The 26,736-nt window shown below is 42.8% G+C and overlaps 1 protein-coding gene across 3 annotated transcripts in view; it reads left to right on the forward strand.

Annotated features, from left to right (window-relative positions):
- Window positions 1–386: 386 nt before the first annotated feature.
- mark1 (MAP/microtubule affinity-regulating kinase 1) overlaps window positions 387–26,736 on the forward strand; it is a 54,658-nt gene continuing 28,308 nt past the window's right edge. For all 3 annotated transcript variants that reach the window (XM_063202905.1, XM_063202915.1, XM_063202923.1), the window contains exons 1-7: window positions 387–706; window positions 20,088–20,282; window positions 22,594–22,647; window positions 25,140–25,188; window positions 25,665–25,730; window positions 26,087–26,157; window positions 26,287–26,343. In XM_063202905.1, the coding sequence (XP_063058975.1) occupies window positions 656–706; window positions 20,088–20,282; window positions 22,594–22,647; window positions 25,140–25,188; window positions 25,665–25,730; window positions 26,087–26,157; window positions 26,287–26,343 (543 nt within the window). In that variant the 5' untranslated portion in view covers window positions 387–655. The remainder of the gene's footprint in view (window positions 707–20,087; window positions 20,283–22,593; window positions 22,648–25,139; window positions 25,189–25,664; window positions 25,731–26,086; window positions 26,158–26,286; window positions 26,344–26,736) is intronic.

Raw genomic sequence — 26,736 nt, forward strand, 5'->3', positions numbered from 1 at the left:
GGATGTCGCTCCTAGCACCTTTATGATGCAAGTCTTGAATTTAAAAATTAGATCATAAACACGGGTTACCCGTGGCTTTTTAAATAGAACATGCAATTAGAAAGTACATTGTGGACCAAATTGTTGCGAGAATTGCATGCCTGCCATATTGCGCGCAGTCATAAAGTGATCTGGGTCTCTTGGTTATAACTAAAACTTGTTCTTTCGTTTTATTATTCCTTTCTCTTTTAAAAAAATTGCACAGTTCATCAGACAATCAAAAAAGATCTCAAGTTAAAGAAACGTCCCAATCACCAGAACATGGGTTTGGGTGCATTTCACAGGCCGCCGCAAATAACGAATACCCCCCTCTTCTTGCTCGTCGCTGTCGGGTGGATCAATGCAGGGCGCGTTTGAAACTCATCTTACAGGGTGTCCGCTATTCGCCAGCTCTGCTTCTGCTTAGCCTACCTGGGTTGCATCTATCGGCGAAGGCCCGCACTGCGAGGAGGATACCACCAGAAGATGGATAGTTAAGACCACCGCCGTTAAGTCGGTCCGGTTCGGAAATGGTGGCGTTTTAGCAGTCGGAGTTGGAAAAATATCCTCCCTTAGTAGTCGTGCTGTTTTCTACGCTGCCTTGTTCGGTGTTTTGGAAGAGGCCTGAAAGCACAAAATGTCGACCAGAACGCCATTGCCTACTGTGAATGAACGTGATACGGAAAATGTAAGTGCTGGAATGCTAATTCTCGTTTGAATGGCTGGGCTAACAAATGCACAAGGAAATGTGTTTGGTTACATTTTAGCCAGCGACAATTGAAGTGATGTCGCCGCACAATAATTATGGGGGAGCTGGCGGATCGCTTTCAATATCGCATGGGCAACTAGCTAGCCAGCCAGCTGATGATTTAGCCGCCGATACAACCCCTCTGTTTTTTTGCCGACTTGGAATGAATTAACGTCATTTTTAGAGGGGTGCCTGAACCCACATACCCAAATTAATACACCCCGTGCACATTTTTGTTATTAACCATCTGAAAGCTCCCGAACGTGTTTGTGCAACATGAAGTTGACACAGTGTAGCAGCGTATCATCATCGATGATAGATAACTCCATACATCTTATCTGTATCAGATGAGCTGGAACTGGCTGACCTAATCATGGATACATTATTGCTGTTGGGCTATCATCAACGCGCCACTGTTCACAGAAGCAGTGTTAAAATGTAACTTCAACAGGGCACATGATTATTATGATGTCCCCATTGACAGCGTATCAGTTCAGTTGGACTAAAGCGTACACCTCATTGTTTTCTGCTTGGTACACAGTGTTAGCCTACTCCCATCACGGATTCCCGATATTATGGATCCTTTGGAATTGTGGAAAGCTTTTCCTTTGTGTCACTTTGTTCAAATGTGGACCAAACGCTTAGCACATGCAGTTCCATGCAGGTCTCGAACCGAACCAAAAGTCACAAGCTATTCAAGGTCTTTTTTGTAAGCTGCTACATCTCGCCACTGGGTCGCGATGATTAGGCTACCTGTTATCTGATGCTCCCATCACGGGTCAGCCTAGCTCGTGCATGGGAAATGAGGATTTCACACACGTCGTTCACTGGAAATTGTACGTGAATAGTATTCGGTTAGTTTGGCTTTCCTAAATGCGTAAAATGCAGACAGCCGTCCTTGGACAATGTGAAATGTGCTGGCTTTCTGTTCTCTGAACGGTATCGAGCTGGCACAAAACAGGGGCGAGTAATGTCGAACTAGGCCCGTTACTGAGATGGATCTTGTCATCTACCCTACATAGCTACGGCATGCGGCAGAGATTGAGTTGAAAGGTCGATTTATAGGTCTTTTTGTAGGCTTTAGGTTTGGGCAATCTAGTTCTATACTTGTAGTGAGAGGGGATGGTGGAACAAAGCCTGCAAGTTTCAGCTCCAGTTGAATTTCATGTGGCTCATCATCCTTCAACAAGTCCAAGTCAGCACACCCAGGCAGGACATGCTATTTCTAATCATCTGAAAGGTTTTGAAACTATAGCGTTGTGGCTTAGTTCTAGATCACTCACTGGACACTGCTAATAATATCATGTCCATCCTTTTACCATTGGAACCGGTTTGTTTTTAGCACCTCTCCACTGCAGTGTAGGAATGTGTGCCCCATATGCTATGCAGTGAAAAGATGCTTAGCGTGGATCCATCATCAATAGGACCACACAAGTCTTGAATTATTGATAATACGAAGATATCAGGGGCCAGTTGTTTGGGCTGCAGCAGGCACATGACTCTGCACTTTTCCGTCCTTTATGCAAAGGCAGGCCCCAGTATGAGAGGATGGGGATGTGGGGATGGATGGATCAATGAGACACAGTCTCTCTCTCTCTCTCTCTCTCTCTCTCTCTCTCTCTCTCTCTCTCTCTCTCTCTCTCTCTCTCTCTCTCTCTCTCTCTCTCTCTCTCTCTCTCTCTCTCTGTCTCTCTCTCTCTCTCTCAGAAATCCCGGGGGTGAGTTGGGGGGGGGTTAACACAAATCACCTTCCATGACAAGACTGTCATTTGTCAGTCGTGAGGTCACAGCAGCTAAACTAAAGATTGTTGCCTAGCTTGACACAAAAAAGGCACTATGCCACCAATAGCGTGTGAGCTTGTATGTGAATGAGAGAGAGAGAGAGAGATAGGGAGAAGGAGTGTTTGGTGTGGCTAGAGGAAGACTGTAAAGGAAAGTTCACTGAAGCTTGGCGTATCAATGGCAATTCCTCATGACACCATTGCGTAAGACTATTTAAGCTATATATATATGTGTGTGTGTAGTTAGGATTTAAAAAAAATATATATAAAGATGACTGGCAGTTCTTGAATGGCATTATTGCATTGCAGCTTGTGGGTGTGTGTGTGTGTGTCGTGGGGGGTGTCTGGAAGGTTGCAGGGAGGTGAAGTGATGTGAGGGGGGGTTTGCATTGGATAATGTGCCCTTCTGGAATGCACTGTGTCTAGGGCAGTCCACTCATTGTCATGCTAACACCGGAATGCTGGCTTGGGGTGTTAGCGCCCTTCACATAGCTCCTGCACAAGTGCCTTTCCTGGCTTCTGCTCGGAATTCCTTATTTTTGAGTATTAATTAAGTTAGCAAAGTGGTATGTTGTTTATTAAAAGTATAATATTTTTTTATATAGTATATAAGTAGTATATGTAGTGTAACCACGTACATATCATTTTATCGAGTTCAGATAATGCACAAGTTTAAGTCCAAAGTTCTTCTTTGGCTTCCCAATTATTTGGTAGTTATACTGTACATTGTAATCAATTATGATATTATTTAGGGTTTTTTTTGTTATTCCATACGCCCTAACTAAAATGTATCAAATTTGCCAATGCTGTGAAAGGTAAACGTGCATAGCAGCTGATGTTAAAGGTAAACACCCAGAGATGTAAGTTAACTCTTGATCTTAATGGGTTAATATAGGAGACACCTCTTGCCCATGCGCAACAGACAGACACACACACACACACACACACACACACACACACACACACACACACACACACACACACACACACACACACACACACACACACACACACACACACACACACACAAAGAGACGTGCTCAAACGGAACAAACAATAACACACAAATCTTTATGAATTATTCAACCCACTTGATTTCAGGTCAGAAAAAGGTCTCCAACTCTCGGCAGGATTAGCGTTAGGGCGTCACTAGTACACACTCCAGCATCAGGATGGGGACCAGCTTCAGTCAACTCGCACACTCTTGGCAAAAGTGTTAGCAAGCAATCTAGGGTGGGCTAATTAAAAGGCCCGGGGTTCGTATGCGGCCATCCACTCTCATCTGTGTTATGCAGTCCACCAGAATCTCTCTAGGTCGTCCTCAGACGAGCCTTCCATCGTCGCTCCAGTCACTCGATTCTCCATACATCTTTTCAGTTCGCTGGTACTCTGGGCTCCTAAATCCTTCTTGAGTATGTCCACCTATGTTAGTGTGGGACGTCCTCTTAACCAGAAAGTCACAAAGAAATTCAATGGACAGTGAAGGAGTGACAGGAAACGAATGGGAGAAAGAGATGTGGGAAAGGGTCGGCGTAGGACCCGGGCCAGAATCGAACCCGGGTCATCGGCGTAGCAGCCTAGTGCCCTACCGTCAGAGCCACGGTAGGGCCAAGACATTAAATCATTGTTGTTACATTTACCTAAGTATCCATTGGAGTGCATGGTTTTAGTGTTATGCTTGTTATTAGCTTCATCCAACAGCATGGCATATGAGACAAGGCTGCATGTTTTCAGATCTAGAATGCAGTCTCTCTGTCGTGGTGAACTCTTTAAAACAAGTGCTATTTGTTTTACTCTCGTCTATTGGAAGGCAATTTTTCCCTGTATGTGGCCTGCAAACAGAAAGGTTTTGCCATCCCCTGGGCTGCACAATGCATTAAGCCTTTTTGGTCTTCACCAAACTAGAACCAAACTCTGCAAGCAGTTGCTATACAACTCTCCTTCAACAAGTGTAAATAATCATCATCACCCTGTTGATTGTTTTTGAAAGAAAGCATGCTTGCACATGAATTGATCAGAAGGGGAAACACTTCATTTTTATTTTATGTATCTACATGTACCTACTGAACACTAACCCTGGAAGTACGCAGTATTACATGCTGTTACCTGCTGAACTGTATCTAATAATATGTACCCATCAAAAGTCTTTAAAATGCTATCAGTGGTCCTGGTGCTTGTAATAAAAACAAAGACCCCTTCCTCATCCTTCCTGGCAAAGGCAAATATAGTATCCTTTGTGTGGAAGGGGGAGATTATAAATAATTTAATGGGACATAATTGGCTGTCGCATCAATAAATAATATGCTGCTGCATTACATTAACATGGGCGAGAATTAAATTAAATTCCATTATCTTACCTTTTCTGATCACTGCAGTTCTTAAGCTAGCGCATTAGTTCATAGGTCCTAGTCACAATGGCATCTGAGAAAGAAATGCTCTGTTTTGTGACTTGATAAACAAGATGAGTTGTAACAATGTGCTTTGTCTTTTAAACACACAGTGAATATATAGCATGTGGCAGTTGCCCACTAGGTGTGACTTGGCGTTGTGTTACATGAATGAATGCAGAATTGAAAGATCTCAGGTCTGAAATGGCCCGTACAGGTGGTACTCTTAAAATGTTGCAGTATATCGTAAAAATAGCTTTGAAATGTTCTGATGACTCCAGGCATAGCATTATTTCCTGTTTTCTGACCTGTGAATGGAATTTTGAATGTGTTGTTGAACTCACTCAGAATTCATTCATTTTAGATGTCGTCAGTTCACTCAGTTCCTGCAAGTTTGTGCATTGTCAGATTAAGGCATCATCAGTCATGGGTAAGCGGTTGGGGCATCAGACTTGTAGCCCAAAGGTTGCCGGTTCGACTCCCGTCCCGCCAGGTTGGTGGGGAGAGCAATTCACCAGTGCTCTCCACCATCCTCCTCCATGACTGAGGTACCTTGAGCATGGTACCGTCCTGCCGCACTGTTCCCTTGGGGCGCCATTGGGGGCTGCCCCCTTGCACGGGTGAGGCATAAATGCAATTTCGTTGTGTGCAGTGAACACTTGTGTGCTGTGGAGTGCTGTCACAATAATAATAATAATAATAATAATAATAATAATAATAATAATGTATTTGAATAGCACTGTGTCATACAAGGCATGTAACTCAAAGTGCTTAACAAATGGGAAAGAGAGATGGATTTAAAAGGAGAGGTAGAGAGGAGAGGCAGAAACAGCAGGAAGGCAGAGGAAGAAGAGAGAGATAGATAGAGATTGTGGAGTCATAAGGTCCACGTAGGTTGGAACCAGGATTTTTAGAGGTGAAAGGTCCATAGTGGCTGGGACCAGCATAAGTCATAGATAGGCACACTGAATTTGGGCGCTCAGATGTGGCCACTGGTGGCATCAGAGGTGAGGGAAAAAACCCCTTTTCACTTGATTCATAGTTTGTGGGGGGGGGGAGCACAAAAAGGTCAGAGAAAAAAAACCCTATAGCCAGGAAGAAACCCCAGGCAGAGACCAGCGGCCACCTAGGGGAGCCCCCTGCCAGGGCTGGTTTAAGGACGCTGCTGGGACGCTGTGACGCCTTTGCAGCTAGGAGTTGGCAAGGGTGAAAAGGTGGGTCTTCAGCTGCTTCTTGAAGGAGTCGACGGAGCTGGCTGATCAGATCTCGATGGGGAGGGCATTCCATCTCTTGGGCGCATAGCACAAGAACGCGGCGTCGCCAATCTTCTTTTGCAGGGGGGGTCCTTAGCAGCTTGGCATCAGTGGACCTGAGAACTCGAGCAGGGGCATAAAAAGAGAGCATGTCAGAGATGTAACTGGGGGCAAGTCCATTTAATGCTCTAAATACTGTCAGCAGAATCTTAAAGTCAATTCTGTATGAGACAGGCAACCAGTGCAGGTCTGCCAAGACAGGAGTGATGTGCTCTCTCCTTCTGGTTCTTGTTAGGATTCTTGCCGCAGAATTTTGAATGAGTTGTAATTTGTCAATTAACTTTTTTGGCAGGCCAGAGAAGAGAGCATTACAGTAGTCTAGCCTACTGGTGACAAAAGCATGAATACGTTTTTCAGCGTCTTGTCGGGGGGCCAAGCCGCGCACTTTGTTGACATTTCTAAGATGGAAAAAAGCTGATTTTGTCATCTTGTTGATGTGAGGCTCAAAGCTCAAATCCGAGTCTATGACCACACCTAGGCTAGTAACCTTATCTTTAATATGCATGCTTAGGTCACCTAGGCTTGAGTGGAGTTTTGCACGTTTTTCCTTAGGGCCAATTAGCAGCAGCACTTAAGTTTTATCCTCATTTAATTTTAGGAAGTTATTGTTCATCCAATCTGTGATGGCAGACATGCATTTAGTCAAGGCAGTGGTTTGGCTAGGCTCAACAGAGATATATAATTGTGTATCATCGGCGTAGCTATGAAAATCAACATTGTGCTCTCTGATGATGGAGGCCAGGGGCAACATATAGAGAGAGAAGAGGAGAGGGCCCAAGCAACTACCCTGAGCAACTCTAAAAGGCACATCATACTTGTTGTAGACCTCTTCTTCAATGGTGACAAAAAATTGCCTTCCTGTAATATATGTTTTGAACCACTCTAAGACGTGGCCGGACAGTCCTACCCAAGATTCAAGGCGGTCAATAAGTATGTTATGGTCTATCGTGTCAAAGGCTGCACTGAGGTCGAGGAGGATAAGTGCTGAAACTTTGTTAGTAGCAGTGCTGAGCCTAAGATCACTTATCATTTTGGTTAGTGCTGTTTCAGTGCTATGATTGACAATGACAATGGGAGTTGGAGTTTCCCAGTTGGGCTTTCATCAATTCCAGGATATTTCAGCATCGTTAAATAGTTGACCTGGTTAAGTATTAGTTTACTTGTGGTTGTTCAGAGAAATGAGGTTTTGCTCCATAGAGTCACCTACTCGTCAGGTTACTGTACCTGACCCCAAATCTGGGTGATGGTAGGAAGCAGCCTGGAGTCGGAAGCAGCCTAGTGAACCCCAGTTACAGCCGCAACTTCCACCACTGGGCCAGTGGTGGAAGTTGCGGCTGTAACTGGGGTTCACTAGGCTGCTTCCGACATCATGCCAGGGCATGATGAAACGGGAGGGCATGGGGTTCTGCCTGTTTTTTTCACCCCATAAAACTTTGATGGGACTCGTCAGAAAATGCAGTCAGTATGTCAGTGTGCATGTGAGTTACGCGATGTTGAACTAACTTGACGTCAAGTTTGTTTGTTTGTTTGTTCACAATGTGTATTACGATAGCAGAGACGTGGCCTAATTGTCGTGATTTATTGTTATTCCGGTTGAGTTTCTGAGGCGCACAATCGTTGTAAAGGCTTGAAATAATATTGACCAGGCAGCTGCATCAATCATGTCAAGGAAAATAATGTAGGAAATGAAAATGTGAAAGCAGACCATTTGCAAGCTACTCGTGTTCATTGATTTCCGCCTATACTGTGCACTGAGATGGATTTCCGCACTTTTGGTGGTCCTAAAGCGCATTATATGTGTTGTCACACGTCTAATAAACTGCTTTCAGCCCTGCCCACACTGATTGATCCATTTGCCTACTCTGTAATGTCTGCTATACAAGGTTGAAAAACAAGGTAGATTCATTACACTCGAATGACGTGACGTGGTGTGTTGTTCTGATATATCATATTGTGTTGCTTGCTCGAGTATATTATATCAAATGCTACTCAATATGCTTTATTGTATTGCATTTATTGTCATACGCATCTGCTTTCTACTGCCCTGCAGTGTAAGGTGTCATAACATCTGACATAACATGGTGACAAAGCATTTACAGTGTGAGCAGCTGAGAAAAGTGTTGGCTTCTTTCTTTCAGAGCAGGAGGATAGCTGTCTACTCCCATGTGTAGTTATGTGGGGATGCTGCAACCCTTGCAGATGAGTTGCACAGTGAATTATAATTATATAAAAAGAGAAAGGAGATACCTGGCAAGCTGTAAACAGATAAACAAATTGTAATTCTCATTGTGGAGAGAGAGAGAGAGACTATATCCACCACCTGGATTTGTGTGGTTGCTACAATGTGCTGTAGCAATAGGAGTAATGATGAGTGTTTTTTCCCCCTCTGTTTTGCAAGTGAGATGGAGTTAATATACATTGCACTAAGGATTCAAATTATCGATTAATTCATTAATCATTAGTTGATAGCCTTATCCATCGACTTACGATTAATTGATAAGCGGCGTTTTCCCCCCGAAATTTCAGTTTCTCTGAAAAAAACCCTACTAAATCTCAAAACTTTAATACAAAATTGAGATAAAATACTAAATTTAAATTCATTCTGTGTGTGATTTAAATGTTTCCACTATCACAACCCTCGTCACACACACTCTTCACATGTCCATTTCACCTGGGTCTCTTGTCAGTTGAATTGTCGATTAATTGCGATTAATGGTTTTTAATCGATTTTTTTTAATCGATAATACATTGATCGACTAATGTCGATTAATCGATTAATCGTTTGCATCCCTACATTGCACCTACATGTTTTAGCTTGGTTCAAGATGAACATGACAACGTTCAAAGAGGAAGACAGTGGATGAATTGCTTTTTGGTGTTAATCACCTTGAGGTTCAGTGGGGATGGGATGATGATAATTAGGGCTGTAACTTTCGCTGGGTTCAAAAGATCGAATCGCGATCCAATGTCGATTCATGTTCGAAAAGTGTGATATCGATTCACAACTTTGTGGATCGATCTTTTGCCGATGATTATAGGTGCTATTTCTTTAACCACATCCACAATGTTGGCAATGTAAAATCGTGGGGTGTATCGAACCGTAGGTCATGAATCGTTATACAAACCAAATCGTGAGTTCAATGTATCGTTATACAGCCCTGATGATAATGTGATGGATTTGGAGTACATGGCAGAGCCAGTTGAAAACAGTGGTCAGTAGGCTTGCACAATATCAGAAAAAAAAGATGGTCGATAACGGCGTGCAATACCTCGATAATGATATTTAGAAATAAAGCCGAGTGTTTTTCTTGTCGCTAATTTGTTGGTCTGTTTGGGGGGGGGGGGGGGGCTTTGGTCATGGTAGGCTTTTTGCACATTTGTTGACATTCAGCAAGTGATTGGACGGCACAGAAATGTTTTACTTGTTTGTGATATTTAGGTCATTTTTGCGATACGCATATCGCCACTCTTGATATCACGATTTCTGTACATTTTCGAGATATTTTGCTGCCCTAGTGGTCAGGAGGATGTTCCAGTGTAATGGGAAAGACAAGATAAAAGGGGATCATTCAACACAGCTCCCTTTTGATCCTTATCTCACTCTTGTAAGTTGTGACGGGAGAAGCACTGTTGATGTCATCCTAACATCTCTGGCATGGGCGTGCACGTGTGCACAGATAAGGACACCGTGGTGCTAAAGTACCTGCACGTTTGCCCTACTGGACAAAATATGCCCTTTTTGACAGCTTTTTTTTGTCAAAATGTACTGTGGTCCATGTTGACATGATGACTTACAAATGCTTCACCACCAAAAGCTTGTGACAATAATTCCCAGACATAATATAGTCTCTATAGCAGGGGTGTCACACTCAAATTGACTGAGGGCCAAATTTAAAATCTGGAAGGAAGTTGCGAGCCGAACTAACGATAGTTAAATTTCACATACAATCTTTCCCATCATATTTGTCTGTTCAACATCCTGTGATACAGCAAATTTCATGTTCAAGTGTACGCTATACATTAATGTAACCTGGTTCTCACGCAGATGGATTCTCACGAAGTGTAACGAAGATGCACGAAGCACTAGGGGTCTCGCGAGAGCCAGGCTAACATTAATGGTGTATGTGGGCCAATTGTAATACACATTTGAAATTATCGTGCAGGCCGAATAAAATGGCTCTGCGGGCCAAATTTGGCCCCCGGGCCTGAGTTTGACATCCCTGCTCTATAGCCTAGTCATGGGCAGTCATGGGTAAGTGGTTAGGGCGTCAGACTTGTAGCCCAAAGGTTGCCGGTTCGACTCCCGACCTGCCAGGTTGGTGGGAGGAGTAATTAACCAGTGCCGGGGGTGGTGCAGCCCCCTCAGGGTGCGTTGGGGAGCCCTAGGGGGGCGTTGAGAAGGATTCCGTTGAGAGGGGCGGTGTTTAGTTGTTATTGGGGGCATTTGTTTTTTTTAATACTAAGGGGGGCTTTGGCAGGCTTAGGATGAGGTCCAGGGGGCGTTTGTTCAAAAAAGGTTGAGAACCCGTGATCTAACCCCTTGTTGTGGCTATCCCTCTAGTACCCACATCACTGTGAATCTCTGTGGATAAGGCCGTCAGCTTCAATATAATGTAATAATACTCAAGTCGTGTTGTAACTGAGACATTGGATTTGTACTTGTGAAAGCCCCACCCTGTCCTAGTGCTTTTGACAATGTTGAGCATACACTTGCTATATATAGTCTACTAGCGATGCACCGATACCGATACTGGTATCGGTATCGGCTCCCGATACTGCTCATTATACTCGTACTCGTACTCGTCAAGCACTTGCCGATACCAGCTACGAGTACTACTATTACTCAACAATGCAAAATCTTGTCATGTTCTGTGGACTTGAAATCAGCATGGAAAAAAGTGCCACCTCATACATTTACTAACATTTAAATCTACATGGAAATGAACAATACAAATATCACAGGTGGAAAAAAACAAGGCCATGCATTTATTTTCATTGTATTTTGGTGGTAAAAGGTATCGGTATCGGTACTCGGTATCGGCAAGTACACACATTAATGTACTCGTACTTGTATCGGTTTTCAAAAAAGTGGTATCGGTGCATCCCTATAGTCTCCCTTGTCATGAATAAGTAAGGGCTTAGACAACTGTTACTCTATGCAAGGTTTATTGTCTTCCTGGTTGGTTCATGCTGTAATTACTCAGTTCTACAGTAGGTGGTGATGTCATGACTTCTCTGAGCACTCCCCCCAGTTCCACATATGATAGCAGGCCCGGGGGGGGGGGGGGGGGGGGGGGGGGTGGGGGGGGCGGGGGGGGGGGGGGGGTGGGGGTGTTAAGTGTGACTAAGTCACCGGGGCCCCATGTATAGGCTATAGGGGGCCCACACAGTGTCTGATTTATTTAGGTATATGACAGGGGGGTTCCTCATTGGAGCTATATTTGTATAAAAATGAATGTATTTGTATAGGTATACATTTGTGTTTCTTGGCTAGGGCCTCCTTGGAGAAGAGGCAATTGCGTCAATGTGACTACCCTAGTAAAATAAAGGAGAAATAAAAAAAGAAAAAAAAAGAATGCATTTTGTTGATACCCGGGGAGGGGTGTTGGTCCTGTGACATGATGTCTTCTTTAGCATGCTGTAGTCTCCCACCCCTTTGTGGTTCTAAGGGCTAACTGAAGGATGCGACTTTGTACTTTGTATACACGTTCAGAAAACAAAGCAGCTATGTGACTTTAAACATGCATTTTTTTTATTGATATCCGAGGGGTGCTCCCGTTGTGTGACGTCTTCGTTGGCAGGCAGGCAGGCAGGCAGGCAGGCAGGGAGGCAGGCAGGCAGGCAGGCAGGCAGGCAGGCAGGCAGGCAGGCAGGCAGGCAGGCAGGCAGGCAGGCAGGCAGACTGGCTGCGGTCACGCCCTCTGTGTCACCTTCAGCGTCAGTTGCACCGCAGAGTCACGTGCACAGAGTTCCTAAAGACTCCCAAGGGAGGAGGGCAGCGGCGGGGTTCGGAGGGTTTCTACGGAGTTAAGATGTAGTTACACTAAGATTTAGTTGATGAAAGCTGTATCACAGCTCTATCACAAATCAAAAAGGACTTCTGAGGCAGGGAACGGGGTCCTGCCGAGTTCAGATGTACCTGTAACATTTTTGCAGCTAAGAGGAAAGCTGTAAGCTTACTCTCTCACACAAATCTTATTGTCTCCTTGTGAAAGGCCAGCAGGGAAACTCCAACTCCCATTGTCATTGTGACACAGCACCCCACAGCACACAAGTGAACACTGCAGACTGCACACAACGAAATTGCATTTTATGCCTCACCCGTGCAAGGGGTGGCACCCCCAATGGCGCCCCAAGGGAGCAGTGTGCCGGGGCGGTACCATGCTCAGGATACCTCAGTCATGGAGGAGGATAGAGCAGATCACTGTTTAATTACTCCCTCCACCAACCTGGTGGGTCGGAAGTCGAGCCAGCAACCTTTGGGCTATAAGTCTGACGCGTCAACAGCTTACCCATGACTGCCCATTACATTGTGACTAATGGCTGACATGGTAAACAGACAGATGTTTTCTTTAAATTAGCCATCTTCACCGTTTATACTGGCAGACGCACATCAATTATAATAAATTATAATATTTTGAAGTGCCTGTCACTGTACCCAAGGGCAATGTAGAGTAATTAAAGACTGCGCCACTTATGTGTCTTATAACTTGATTATCTTAACACAATAGTTCCCATAGGCGAAATAGCATTGTGTGGTGCTACGGACAAAAATTATAGGGCCAGTGCAAGTGTTATGTACTGTGCGTACCTCAATTTAAATGTATGTGTAGCTGATCAATTTGTGGTGCTCTTTTTTAATTAGAGATGCACAGGATCCAAGATCCGGTTCCGGATCCGGCAGGATAATAGGGTTTTTCAGAGAATCCGGATCCGGCAGGATCTTAAGCAGTGGATCCGGTATCTGGCAGTTACCTAAAAATCAGGATCTGGTGCATCTCTAGCCTAGGTTTTTCAGTCAGTCTTTCACAACCCCAATTGAAAGTGGAGTGAAAGAACTTTGGAAGCGGCCAGTGCAGGCAGTGTGGCAGTAAGCCAATGAGTCTAAAAAATAGTTTGAGCGAACGTAATAAAAAGGGCCCACGTGTGCGAGTAGGCTATGTGTTTCAACCCTTTCGTAGGATCCGGTATCCGGTTCCGGATCCGGCAGGATCTTAAGCAGTGGATCCGGTATCCGGCAGGATCCTAAAAATCAGGATCCGGTGCATCTCTAGTTTTAATATTGTGGTGCTGCACCACAGAATGGCCTATATATGGGAAACACTGTCACGTATTACAAATAGCTTTTCTACTTTTTGCTGAGTAAGTTCTTTTTTGATACTTTTTGTATGTGGCTTCACAGAAGCAATGTCTGCCAAATGTGCTAGGTATCTACCTCACCATCATGCTCAAAGTCAGAGCGGGACTGGTTTAACCCATTGATGCTGGATGCTGTGTATAGTATACGCAGCATTAACTCAGGCGCCTGAGACTGCATGGACGTTGCATTCAGGCTCATGAGATTTGTTATTAATTTAAAATGTGGTTGTATTAGAGCTGAATGAACACATGCTAATGCAAGATGAGGGTCTTACCTTTTTTAAATACAACTCATTTCATGTTTTTATGTGCTTCGAAGGCTGAGATATTTAGGGTTTTTTAGGCTGAAAAGGCCTTTTCTCAAAAAGGGGCATTTATCAGGCGTCTTTTTTGCAGGTGCGGTAGGCTTAAATGGGTCAAGCCAAAAATGCCTGGGTGGGTTTTTGATCCCAGCGCAGCCCAGCTCTAAGCCAAAGACTGCGACACTTACTTTTACCCAATGAATTGATGGGCTTCTCTTTAGAGCCAGCTGACTAGTAGATACATCACTGTCATCTTCTAATGAAATGTAATTAACCTCCACAGTGGATTTGAGGTCGACCATTTTTTTCCCTTTTGTCTTTTCCCTTCCATGGATGATGCCTTACTGATATTATGTGAGTCATGGTCCTAGATAGCCTTCAAGAAAAGACAGATCGAGAACAGAATCATATTGTTCTCTGGTTGCAGCATTGTGACGCTGCTCAAGACCAGGGGCAGGATTGAGGCGCAGATCAAATATCATGAGTCTTCCTCCTTACGGATGCAGAAATGGAAAACCTTGAGAAATATAAGAAGGTATTTTTTTAAAAAAAAACAACGACAAGGCTTATGTACCTCAAGCAAACTAACTGGTTGCTAAGGTCTGTCACAAAGTTGCAACCAGAAATAACAATGATCTTGTACCCTGTGTGTTTATTTATAAGTAAGTCGTTCCACATTACTCAAATATATTGCGATGTACATGAATAGTTCAAACTATTGATGCTTTGTGGGACTGTAGCCTACACTTTAGCACACTCCAATGGACACTCGGGTCCATCACCATATCAAAATGCAACCAAAGAAAACGATATTGCACCATTATCACAATAAGATACTATTGCACTGTCACAATATTCCAGTACATTGAGATGTGCCTGGATAGTTGAATGTGTTCATTCTTGGGCTTGTGGGACTGTACAGTTTTACAGGGGCCTATACTACAAAGCAGGCTCAGGAGTAAACCAGGTTAAGCTGCTCGATTACGTGGAAAGTCAATATCAATATTATTTCAGTCAATATTGACATCATGATTTTTTTAGAGGATATTTCTTTTAAAGACAAATAAGTGTGCAATACAATTCAGTCTCCCCTCCCTTCAGCAGTGTGAGTGGGGGACCATAGAGAAACACACAGTGGTGTTCTGTTCGCCTGATTATCATCTACTTTCAAATCTCTTCGAGACTTGGTCTGACAAAGAGCATAACATTCTTAACATTTCCCAAATGGCATTTCCCAAACAGCTTCCCTTGGTTTGCTAATGATTGTTTGCTTCCCAACAAAGTGGGAGGAGTTCCCAATTTTGCGGGAACTCAGAAAGTACTCTCATTGCTCTTGACCTGACTGGTAGCAACGCTGAAGCTGTTGCGTCACTAGGAGGGCACGGCCTGGCTAGTGTTCTGTACGAGTGTTGGGAAGCAAGTCTGCTCTGTGCTCACAATGGCTGAAGTGGAGGGGAATGTATTGCGCTTGGCATAACACACCTTTTAGCAGTATAAACAAATTACAAAAAATATTGTTTCAACTCGAAATTTGATATTGTTTGACAGCAATATTGATATCACAATATAAATTCAATATATATATTTTCAATATTTAGTCAGCCCTAGCTGCCTCAGGCACCTCCAGGCCACAGCTCTGGCCTGAGCTAACCTTCTCCCTGTGTTCCCCGGGTCCTATGTTCCCCTGGTCCTATGTTTTCCCAAAAAAGGGTCCAATGTTCCCCGCTGCTTCCAAGTCGACTGCTGCCGCATGGCGAGCGCGGGTTGTTGTTAGGGTTACGGTTAGGGTTGAGGTTAGGCTGCCAGCCACTGTGCGCAAACTTGACATGAAATACGCATGGCAACCGTTCGTGCAAGAAATATGCATGCGCAAGCGTAATGGGCCTCATCCCCTTGTCAGATACAATGTGGGGAACATGCAACCCTTTTTTAGAAAAAAAGGGGAACATAGGACCTGGGGAACATATAGGTACGCTCCCCTCCAGACTTCAGCTCTACAGCTCCACATTCTGGTCCTCAGACCTGAACTAGAGGTTCAAGACCTGCGTGAAGCTGGCCCCACCTCTGACCCAAAATGTTGAAATAACACTGCAGATTGTTTGTGCTAAGTTTGTGCCGGATTGTGCTGTAAAAAAAAAAAAATTGTGCTATTAAGGCTTTTGAGTAATTTAAGTACTCATAATACTAATACATTTTCAATTGGCAGCCCCCCATCCACGTCCAAATTTCTCCAAAGTAGTCTCAATGGAAGGGAATTTGTTTGTGCTCATTTGTGTTGTGAATTAATGCTTCAATCACTTGTTTTGAAAGTTACAGCCGTTTTATTTTATTGTTATGCTATTATTATGCTATTATTTTATTAACAGCACAAACAATTTTTTTACAGCACAATCCGGCACAGGCATGGCACAAACAATCTGCAGTGTTATTTCAGCATTTTGGGTCGGAGGGGGGCCCAGCTTCACGCAGGTCCTGTCAAGACATGCTGGTGTTCAAATCCCTTGACTATATCAGCAAACTTGGCACATGAAACCAATTCAGATTTTTTTTTTGAATGTTCAAGAGATTACTCTGAAGTAAATAATACTACCTAAGCCTGTTTATTATTGTATTACTCTCTCTCCCTCTCCCTCTCTCTCTCTCTCTCTCTCTCTCTCTCTCTCTCTCTCTCTCTCTCTCTCTCTCTCTCTCTCTCTCTCTCTCTCTCTCTTTCTCTCTTTCTCTCTGGATAGATTTAGGACATCTACCGCTTGATTGGATGCATTCAAAACATGGCATCATTTTTTTTTTCATATTCATATAGATACTCAAACCCAGCGCACCAAGTAGCCTACTCTCAAATCTGAAGATTTGTTTTATATCTACTCGTTAATGTGGAAGGTGGTATTATAATCGTTTCGTTTTGTGTTTTGGTTTTCTAGTGTTTTGTGTAGCTTCACAGCATTACTAGGCCTACGTAAAACTTGTTGATGTATTTGAAAGATTGCATGATTGTTTCAATGCTTTGTTTGGCATATCTTTGTATCCTTATTGTTTTGTTTTTTGTTGTTGAATGTTGTTGTTGAGTGTTATCTCTACAGTCTGGTAGTAGGCCTACTATCAAGTAAATATTACCTTAAACCTCTGAGCGGTGCACTGCAGATTGACTATCTCTTCGTTCGGAAGATGGCATTACTGTTGTGATATCTTAACAGCTTGGCGTCATTATTGTTTTGTTTTGATATCTTCACAACATTGTATCCTTATTGTTTTGTGTTGTTATTTCTACTACCGCACTCGTCTGGTCATTGTTTTGGTATCCTCACGGCATGTATAGCCTACTTGTTGAAAAGTCTGTGTTACATCTTACCCCCCGTTACCCCCCCGCGCACCCCTACTAACCCTGTGGGCTAGATATTCTGAACATTGTCATACAAACACAGATATTTAAGTAAAAGTTGAATCATCCATGTATTGATTCTGTGCTGGTAAAAGCAGGAATTCTTCGTAGCCAAGGTGTAATTGAAAAGGGAAAAAGTTCACCGCACATTTGTTTGACTTCAGTGATTACAACGCGACGAATGCTTCACATTTACAGCATTGCCAGCGCATTGTTCTCTCTTTCTCTCCCATCCCTCTCTTTCTCCCCCTCCCCTCCCTCTCCATGCTAGCCTCTCTCCCTCGAAAGTGAAGTAAGTGTGCGGTGATATTTTTTTTCTCTTTTGCATATTAATTTCTTGATGTCAATGTCATGTGAACTTAAAACGGATAGGAAACGTCTTGCAATGCATTTTCAAAGATTTGAAAGTCGGTTTACAATGTTCCTAATTATGCGCCCTCAAAAAACACGTCATCCACCGGCATGCCCATCACAAGTGGACAAAGTCCGGCTAGGTTATTGGCACTTTTTAACTAAAGCCAAACAGACATTGAATTGTTATTGGTAGGTAGACTAAATGAAAAAAGCTGTTTATATACACTCGCCTCCAAAAGAGTTGTCGCCTATCCATCTGTTTGGAATAACAGCTAATAACCTGACTTTCAATTAATCACTTGGCTTCAGAAGTCACTCATATGAAAGCTACAACCCTCCCGAATGAAAATGTATGCACAAAAATAAATTTCATGCACCAAAGACAGATTGACCCTTTATTGAACACAGACAGGGCAGATTTTCACAAGACAAAAGTTTTGTCGCCTATGGAACATAATGTGAAAATGAGCAGATAAGTCACTTCAAAACACTTCAAATACGCAGATTGGGTGTCATACTTAATCACTGAATCACTCTCACCTCTCCAGAAAATCGACTTTGGCCTTAGGTGTATGTTTAGGGTCATTGTAATCATGGAAAGCAACACAATGAAAATCAATGGAGTTCAATGAGAGATGGTGACATATTCGCTATTCGTAGAGCAATACATGTTTAACTTCATGTTTTAATCAATGACAAAAGCCCTCAAACACCTGCGGCATGCATGCAGCTCCTCATAAGAGCTGTATCTGTACCATGTTTCACTTAATGCACCATTTCTCTTTTTTCATATTCTTCATCTCCAACACCATATAGTTCTGATGCTATCAGTTCTAAAATGGTTGATCTTGGGATCTTGATTTCAGAGTATGAGTCCCATTAGCCTTCATTTTTGTCACAATTAGGCCTGACATACTCTTGGCTGGCTTTTTTGAGACAGGACAGTGGGAGAGACTTCTTTGGTGTTAAGGGTGAAGAATTTGGAAAAAATACATGGTGCCTAAAGTCAAACATGGGAGGGATACAGCTCTTATGTGGAGCTGCATGCATGCTGCTGGTGTGTGAGGGCTTTTATCATTGATTACATCATGAAGTTAAAAATGTATTGCTCTACGAATAGCAAATATGTCACCATCTCTCATTGAACTCCATTGATTTCCATTGTGTTGCTTTCCATGATTACAATGACCCTAAACATACACCTAAGGCCAAAGTTGATTTTCTGGAGAGGTGTGACTGAACCAGTGATTAAGTATGACACCCGATCTGCGATTTTGAAGTGTTTTGAAGTGACTTATCTGCTCATTTTCACATTATGTTCGATAGGCGACAAAACTTTTGTTTTGTGAAAATCTGCCCTGTCTGTGTTCATTGAAGGGTCAATCTTTCTTTGGTGCATGACATTTATTTTTGTACATACATTTTCATTCAAGGGGGTTGTAGCTTTCATATGAGTGACTTCTGAAGCCAAGTGATTAATTGAAAGTCAGGTTATTAGCTGTTATTCCAAACAGATGGGTAGGCGACAACTATTTTGGAGGCGAGTGTACAGCAGAGTAGTATAACAGGCTATGACAGGTTGCACTAGAGTCTAGGCCTACAATACATGATGGGTAGGCTACAATTAGTGCATAAAACAATCAAGACTTAGTTTGACAAATTATAATGTCATTAGAATGCAGGTTTCCTCATATCACCGTGTTCATGGTATATTCTTGAAAAATGAAATGTACACGGTTACTCAAGGCACTTTTCTTTACAAGGCATGGATGTCAGTGGCGGAACAACTGCACACAGGGCCCCAGGGCAAAACACTTATAGGGCTCAATATACAGCCTACCAAGGTCACAATAGGGCCCCCACCACCAATTCGCCTAAGCGAATTCCTGCGGGAAACACTGCTCACAGAACCATTGTTTTTGGTTCAATGTTTTTTGAGAGGGGGGGCTCAGACGCTAGATGGTACAACAACATTTAACGTCAATAAATTAATCAGTAATTGGTAATTAATATACTGCAATGAATATGTTTCTTAGATAATACACTTAAAACAAAAACGAAAGATGTAATCCATACAATAGTGGCATTAGCTGTGGTTGCACCACCCTGACGCGTGCTACTACTCAGGCCCGTAACGAGACATTTTCAAATACTGAGGTCAAATACTGCATGCTGTACTGCCTACCGTTCATTTAGAATGCTTCCAATTCTTAGGTCAAACTCTTAAGTTCGTTTCCATTAATCACTGCCTTGAGGATAAATGGGGGTGGTATATATAGACTGAATTCATCATTGTTGATCATAGATCGATTTTCATCATAAATAAATTGTACATTTCTTAAAATAAATACAGAGAACATGACTTCTGTGTCCTCAATGGTAGTTACGGCCATGCTACTACTACTAAAAAGTCATTAACGCTTTTTGCGTCTTTTCTCCACCACAGCACACGTCTGGTACGGATGGCGGCCCAGAAGCCCCTGCTGCTCCGCCCACCAAGTCGGGCAGCCGCGGGAACCTGCCGCGCTGCGCCGTCCTGGACGAGCAGCCGCACGTGGGCAGCTACCGGCTCCTCAAGACCATCGGCAAGGGCAACTTCGCCAAAGTCAAGCTAGCGCGTCACGTACTCACCGCGCGAGAGGTGAGTCTGTGCTGTGTGGAAGTTGGCACAAAAAAAACACGATTTTTGGCCCTTCCGTGGCCTAACAGTAGGGCACTGGGTTATCATGCCGGCGACCCGGGTTCGATTCCGGCCTGGATCATTTGCCGGTCCTTCCCTGTCTCTCTCTTCCCACTCATTTCCTGTCTCTCCTCCACTGTCTTGTCAAAAATCAAGGCAAAAAGGCCTAAAACTGTATATAAAAAAGTACATATATTCTTAAAATATATTTTTTCATGGGCTTTTGTGCCTTTTTATTGAGGATAAGAAAGAAGAGTAACACTTCACTTGACGCCGGTGTCATACGTATGACATAACAGCGTCATAGTGTCATGAACGAGTCATAAACATGATGCCAATGTCAGAAGCGTTGTATGGCCGTGAACAGTTGACATTGTTCGGCCTGTCTTTGTCATAACCGAATTTCACTTTAAGACAGTCATACAATGTTTATGACATTGAAATAATGTTTATGACGCATTCATGGCTGCATTATGACAATGTTATGACACCGTTATGTCATACGTATGATGCTGGCATCAAGTAAAGTGTTACCTTTTTTTCTTATCCTCAATAAAAAGGCACAAAAGCCCATGAAAAAATATATTTTAAGAATATACTATGTATGTTTTTTTAATCATGTTTTTTTCTTTTTGTTTTTTTATATGTATAGTTTTAGGCCTTTTTGCCTTTGTAAAGTGTTACCGAAAGAAGAAAGAAGAGATAATGATGTTAGGAGACTGGGAGAGAGCCAGAGAGGGAAGGGGATTGGGCTTGGCATTGACCCTGTCTGAACTCTGAGGCCGACTCTGAACTTGAGTCCCCGTAGGCATGCAAGCCCATTTGTGATTGCCTCAGAGCACTGTGCCACAGCACCCCCATAATATGTATTTTGCATTTTCACATTTTACACTCTTTTAAGGACAGCCCTTAATTGAACAGCATCAGTGGTTCGATATCTTATATTAAAAAAAGGCCATCCTTTGTCAGTTTCAGTAGTTTGAAATAATTTTATGATATTTGCTTTTTATTTTTTTTGCTTTTGTTTTGTTTTTATTCTGTTTTTTATTATCTGAAAGATGGCCCTCTTTGGTCATTTGTGTGCATGGCATCATGGGATAGGAAGACGTAGTGTTGGGGGCACTTAGCTCCACTCCGCTGCGTGTGTGTGTGTGTGTGTGTGTGTGTGTGTGTGTGTGTGTGTGTGTGTGTGTGTGTGTGTGTGTGTGTGTGTGTGTGTGTGTGTGTGTGTGTGTGTGTGTGTGTGTGTGTGTGTGTATGCATGTGTTCGCTCTGGCTGCCATGTTTTACATCTACTAAAAGCTCATCTGAGTGGCTTGGCCTAGCCCAGGTGGGATGGCTGACCCTCCTCTCACGGCTGTTGTCACAACCAGGCAAGCAAACTAGGCACATGCCTAGGGCCCCCCAGCTGACAAGGGGGCGCCCTGGGAATGACTGGTTATGTACTTGAATCCAACTGACAGCAATGACAACTTGGTGAGTTGGCAGCACCTCCCTAAGTTGCAGATGATGCTATGTGGGGGGAAGGGGGGGTTAAAGGGCCCACGTTGCTTTTTGCCCAGGGCCCCTTTATATACCTCGAAACAGCCCTGTATAATGTGAAATAGTGGCGGTGGTGGTAGAGGCAGGCAGGCTCCATTATTGATGGTGTTTGCGTCAGTCGTGTGTCTGTCTGTCAGAGGGCTGGATAGTACTGCTGATGCCTCCCTCCGCTAGCACCGCTGCTGCTGTTGCCGCTGCTGCTACTGTTGCGTAAGCCACTCAGCTCAGGCACTCCCCTGTCACACACACTGTGTGTGTGTGTGTGCGCGCGAGCACAGCGCTCAGCTCACGAGGTTATGTTATGTTGTCCATGTCGCTCTTGAAAGGTTTACCACGGCTCCCTAGGGGCAAAGAAAAGACAGCAATTTTTTCACTCTTTTCTTTTTTTTTCTTTTCAATATTAAAATGGCAACATTGATGGTGTTATTATCACAAATGCAATGAAAATGACTTGAGTGAATCCACATTTTTTTGCGTCATGTCTTCTAGGTTTAAGCATCTACTGACTTCAGACGGCCAATTAACTTAGTTACATTCTGCCAGCTACTGCTTTAAGTTATGATATGATATTGATATGAATAAATACAATTTTAAATGAGAATTAATGCTTCACATGAGCATATGTTTGATTAGAATATGTTTATTTGTGTCACAGTGTCTTAATAATATCTTTGTGGTTTTAGAAACCAGTTTTCTAAGTATTGCAATGTGCTGTATACCCTGTTCACAGGTAGCAGTAAAGATTATCGACAAGACACAATTAAACCCAACTAGCCTACAAAAGGTAAGCCTATTTTACACATCATATATATGGCATATCATTATGTATGGCATTACATATCATGGCATGCAATCACAGTCACAACTTGTATACCACGATTCATAGGTGTCAGCAGCACTTTGGTTAAAATGCATACAAAGTGCTTTACTGTCAAGTACTCATTAACCTGCATTTATGAGAACAGAAAATTCCTGTGCTCAAAAAAGTCCCAAAAAAGACTATCCCAGAAAAAAAAAACATAGGATAGCACACACATTTGTTGCTTTCCAGTGATGCCAGAGAAAAGGAAGTATGCATGCATGATGTGTTGGGTGCCATGGTGATGACCTCTGCAGCTCCTCTCCCTCTGACTTGATGTTGGAGCCATTTGTAACGTTGACAGCATAACGGATGGTAGCACACGTGGAGGAAGATGTCAGAAACAGCGGAGTAATGGCAGGCTCATATTTCACGATAGGGGTGTAAATCACAGCCTCCATGACTATGCGATTCACTATTGATATCTTATTATTTGATGCGATACGATTCGATTATTTTCTATACTGAAGAATTCCCCACCATACGATATAATACGATTCGACTGGACTTTTTTCCAATTACTTTTCCACTTCTATTATGTTATGAAGCTAGCGCAATGGGCAGGGGTCAGCAATTAGATTATTTTTGATACTTAAAAATGCCCCACAATACGATGCGATTCGATTCGATCGTCAGATTACATCGCGATATATCGATACATTTTGATTATTATTTACACCCCTATCACACAACATCAGCCCGCTTTCACACAAAATTTGTCATGACCAACACGTTTCCAACAGTGCATACACCTGCTTCCAAAAGGTCAGGCTTGTATGACATTGGAATGGGAGTGTGTCACAGTGGGACAGCCTTTAAGATCTCAATTTTTTTTCTGCAATGAACTTTGTAAGGAGTCATTTTTAGCATAATGCATCGGCAAAAGAAAAAGTCTGCTAAATGCCTAAGCACTTTTTGGGAAAAGGTGCCCTCAGCCGATAAAAACCTAAATACTGTACCTCAGCCTCGGAATCACATAAAACATGAAAGGAGTTAGCATTTAAAAGCTAAGACCTTCATATTGTATTAGAATCTGTTCATTCAGCTCTAACATACCCACAATTTTAAGTAAAACTCCAGGTAGCATCAATGGCTTAATTGTTTGTCGTTAATATTAAGTTAGTATTAGTGTCAATCCAAGTTAATATTAGGTTAATATTAGTTTGTCATCAGTGAACACTTGTCCAAGGGACAGGTGTCGCTTGTCAGAACGTGATATGAAAGAGACATACAGTAGATTTATTTCGATAGCCGTAAATTGTCAACATGTACTGTAGATGTTGTTGCCCACTGATAAGATAGCATGACAAAGTTCTACCGTACGTTGTTTTGTCACTAGTGCAAACCTATGAAAGCCTTGCTTAGTAAGGTTAGTATGGAAATAGAATGTACGTATTAGATAAGTGCCGTCTAAATAAACCACCGGTACATGCATGGTCTTTAAGTAAAGCTGACGCCATAGGCCCAGAGGCACCGAGAGGCCAGTTCAGTGGAGTGGAGTGGATTGTTTTGTTTGCAATGAAATAGTATCAGAGTGCAGCCAGTGACAAGCTTATTAGCCCGAGGGGCCAGTCTCTCTCAGTGAATGGCAGGACGCATTTTGGATTAAGTGATAATTTACTACCCGTGGCCATTTGTGGTGGGCGGACATCTTAAAGAAGGCAACTGACACCAGCTAGATTGTCTGTGAATGTGATGAGTCCCGCAGCCATGCAGGGTTGCCAGATGAGACAGATGATATCCAGCTCAAAACCCGTCTGGAAGCACTGAATCCCGCCCAATTTGGACCTAAACTCTATTGATTTCGATGGTCATGAATTGGCAGGAAAAACCTGTCCAAATGCCATTTTTACCCGCAAGGCGCCCATCCTAAGCAGCCCAATTAGGTGGGTAGCCGCCCAATCTGGCAACACTGCAGCCATGCTGAACTGTTAGCTAATCCCTGCCCTTTGGAAATTCAGCACATGTCAAATAATGCTTTCACCACTCTTCACCAGCCACTGCCGCCGTTCTAATCTCAACTTAGCAACATTTGTGAGGCGGCTAAATCTTTATTTTAAGTTTATAGGTGGTTCTGTGATATTACTTTATGGTGAATGAATGATCCCTCTCAATGGCCGAAAAGTTCATCTGACAGGAAGCATTTAGTCCTCAAATTGTGTGCACCTCAAATCAGAAGCTGCATTGTGTTGTTGCGATATTCCTATATATTTCAGATTTTTTGATACCCTATATTTTCCCTACAAAGTGCACTACTAGGGTGATGATGTGAACATTTTCAGCTCAGGCCGTGGTGTTCAGGCCAAGTTATCACACTAATCGCTTTCAACTTGCAGCAGTAGTCTACTGTACTCTACATTTGCAACAATTTCTTTTCCATTATTTCTGTGACTAATTTTGAGTACTGTGCTCCACAGCTCTTTCGTGAAGTAAGGATCATGAAGATTTTGAATCACCCTAATATTGGTAATGCTTCATTGTCAGTCTTTGGTTGTGCGTGTGTGTGTGCGTGTGTGTGTGTGTGTGTGTGTGTGTGTGTGTGTGTGTGTGTGTGTGTGTGTGTGTGTGTGTGTGTGTGTGTGTGTGTGTGTGTGTGTGTGTGTGTGTGTGTGTGTGTGTGTGCGCGCGTGCGTGTGTGTGTGTGTCTGTGTGTGTCTGTGTATGAGCGCATGCATTTGTCTTTGTATACTCTAGTCTAGATGTACACTTGCATGAATGGGTGAATACGTATACAAATAAATCAGAGAAAATATGCACATTATTATTGTTTTTGCATAGTGTAACAATAAAGTGCTGTTCCATGGAATGTATGTTGAAATATTTGCAGTAACATCTCCTGTAAAGTCACGTAATACTGCACTTCTGTAATTTAATGACTGATCATCTTCTCTAATCCATCTGTGATTTTTTTCGTGTGTGCTTTCTCCTTCTGTCCACTCCAGTTAAATTATTTGAAGTCATTGAGACGGAGAAGACACTTTATTTAATAATGGAGTACGCCAGCGGAGGTCAGTTCATACACTCGACATGGGTTTCAAAGACCACCACACAGTCTACTGTACTGCATGTCATTAGTCTCTATGGGATTGCTCACACTAAGGGGCCGTCAAAGATTAGAGCTAATCCGATTGCTCCTGTTATTGAAATATTACTTGCGTAGCTAATGGAAGTCACACTGCATGCAATCGTATCTTCTTCCACCAATTAAAAGGAAATGTAGGATGTTTATGAATGTTTGTATGCACGTACGTAGTTCTCATTTATGTTTGAAATGTTGCCATCTTTATAATGTGCAAGATTTAGTAATGTCGATGCCTGTCCAATTTCATCTATCTTGAAATTGACCTCTTTTTTTGCATTGCAGGAGAAGTATTTGACTACTTGGTTGCACATGGTAGAATGAAGGAAAAAGAAGCCAGGGCAAAGTTCCGACAGGTAAATTGACCTCGTTATTACACTTGGAGAGTTCATAGTTCGTTGTTATCAATTATTAGCCACTGTACAGTATTCTAAGTGCTTTTCATGGAAAGATAATTTGCTGGATACCTCATATCTTTCCTCCAGATTGTTTCAGCAGTGGAATATTGTCATCAGAAAAGGATAGTCCATCGAGACCTTAAGGTGAGTGCTCTTTATCATAAAACATTGGGGGTAAAATCTAGTCTGGCGACACCATCCTATGTACTTACTTCCCCCAAACAAAGATTTTGGCTCCGCACCTAGTCTGGCGAAACCCTCCTAGCTCGGTTCGCTCACTGTTTAGCCAATCAGCAAACAGTTGAGAGTGGTGACACAGAACTCACCTGCGAAGTCCTTTACTGATTGGTTAAGGTAACACTATTCACACTTTTGTTTGGTTATTTGTATGCTTTTGCGACACTATATCTTAACAATCATGCTAATAAAGCAGAAAATGAGTCTAAATTTGAATTTGGAATTGAATTGAAATGAGTAAGATCAGACCATCTCCCACCCTCCACGGAGACAGGTTCCTCTTAGCTTTCACCAGACTAG

The sequence above is a fragment of the Engraulis encrasicolus genome, chromosome 1, assembly GCF_034702125.1.
Source record: "Engraulis encrasicolus isolate BLACKSEA-1 chromosome 1, IST_EnEncr_1.0, whole genome shotgun sequence".
NCBI lineage: Eukaryota > Metazoa > Chordata > Actinopteri > Clupeiformes > Engraulidae > Engraulis > Engraulis encrasicolus.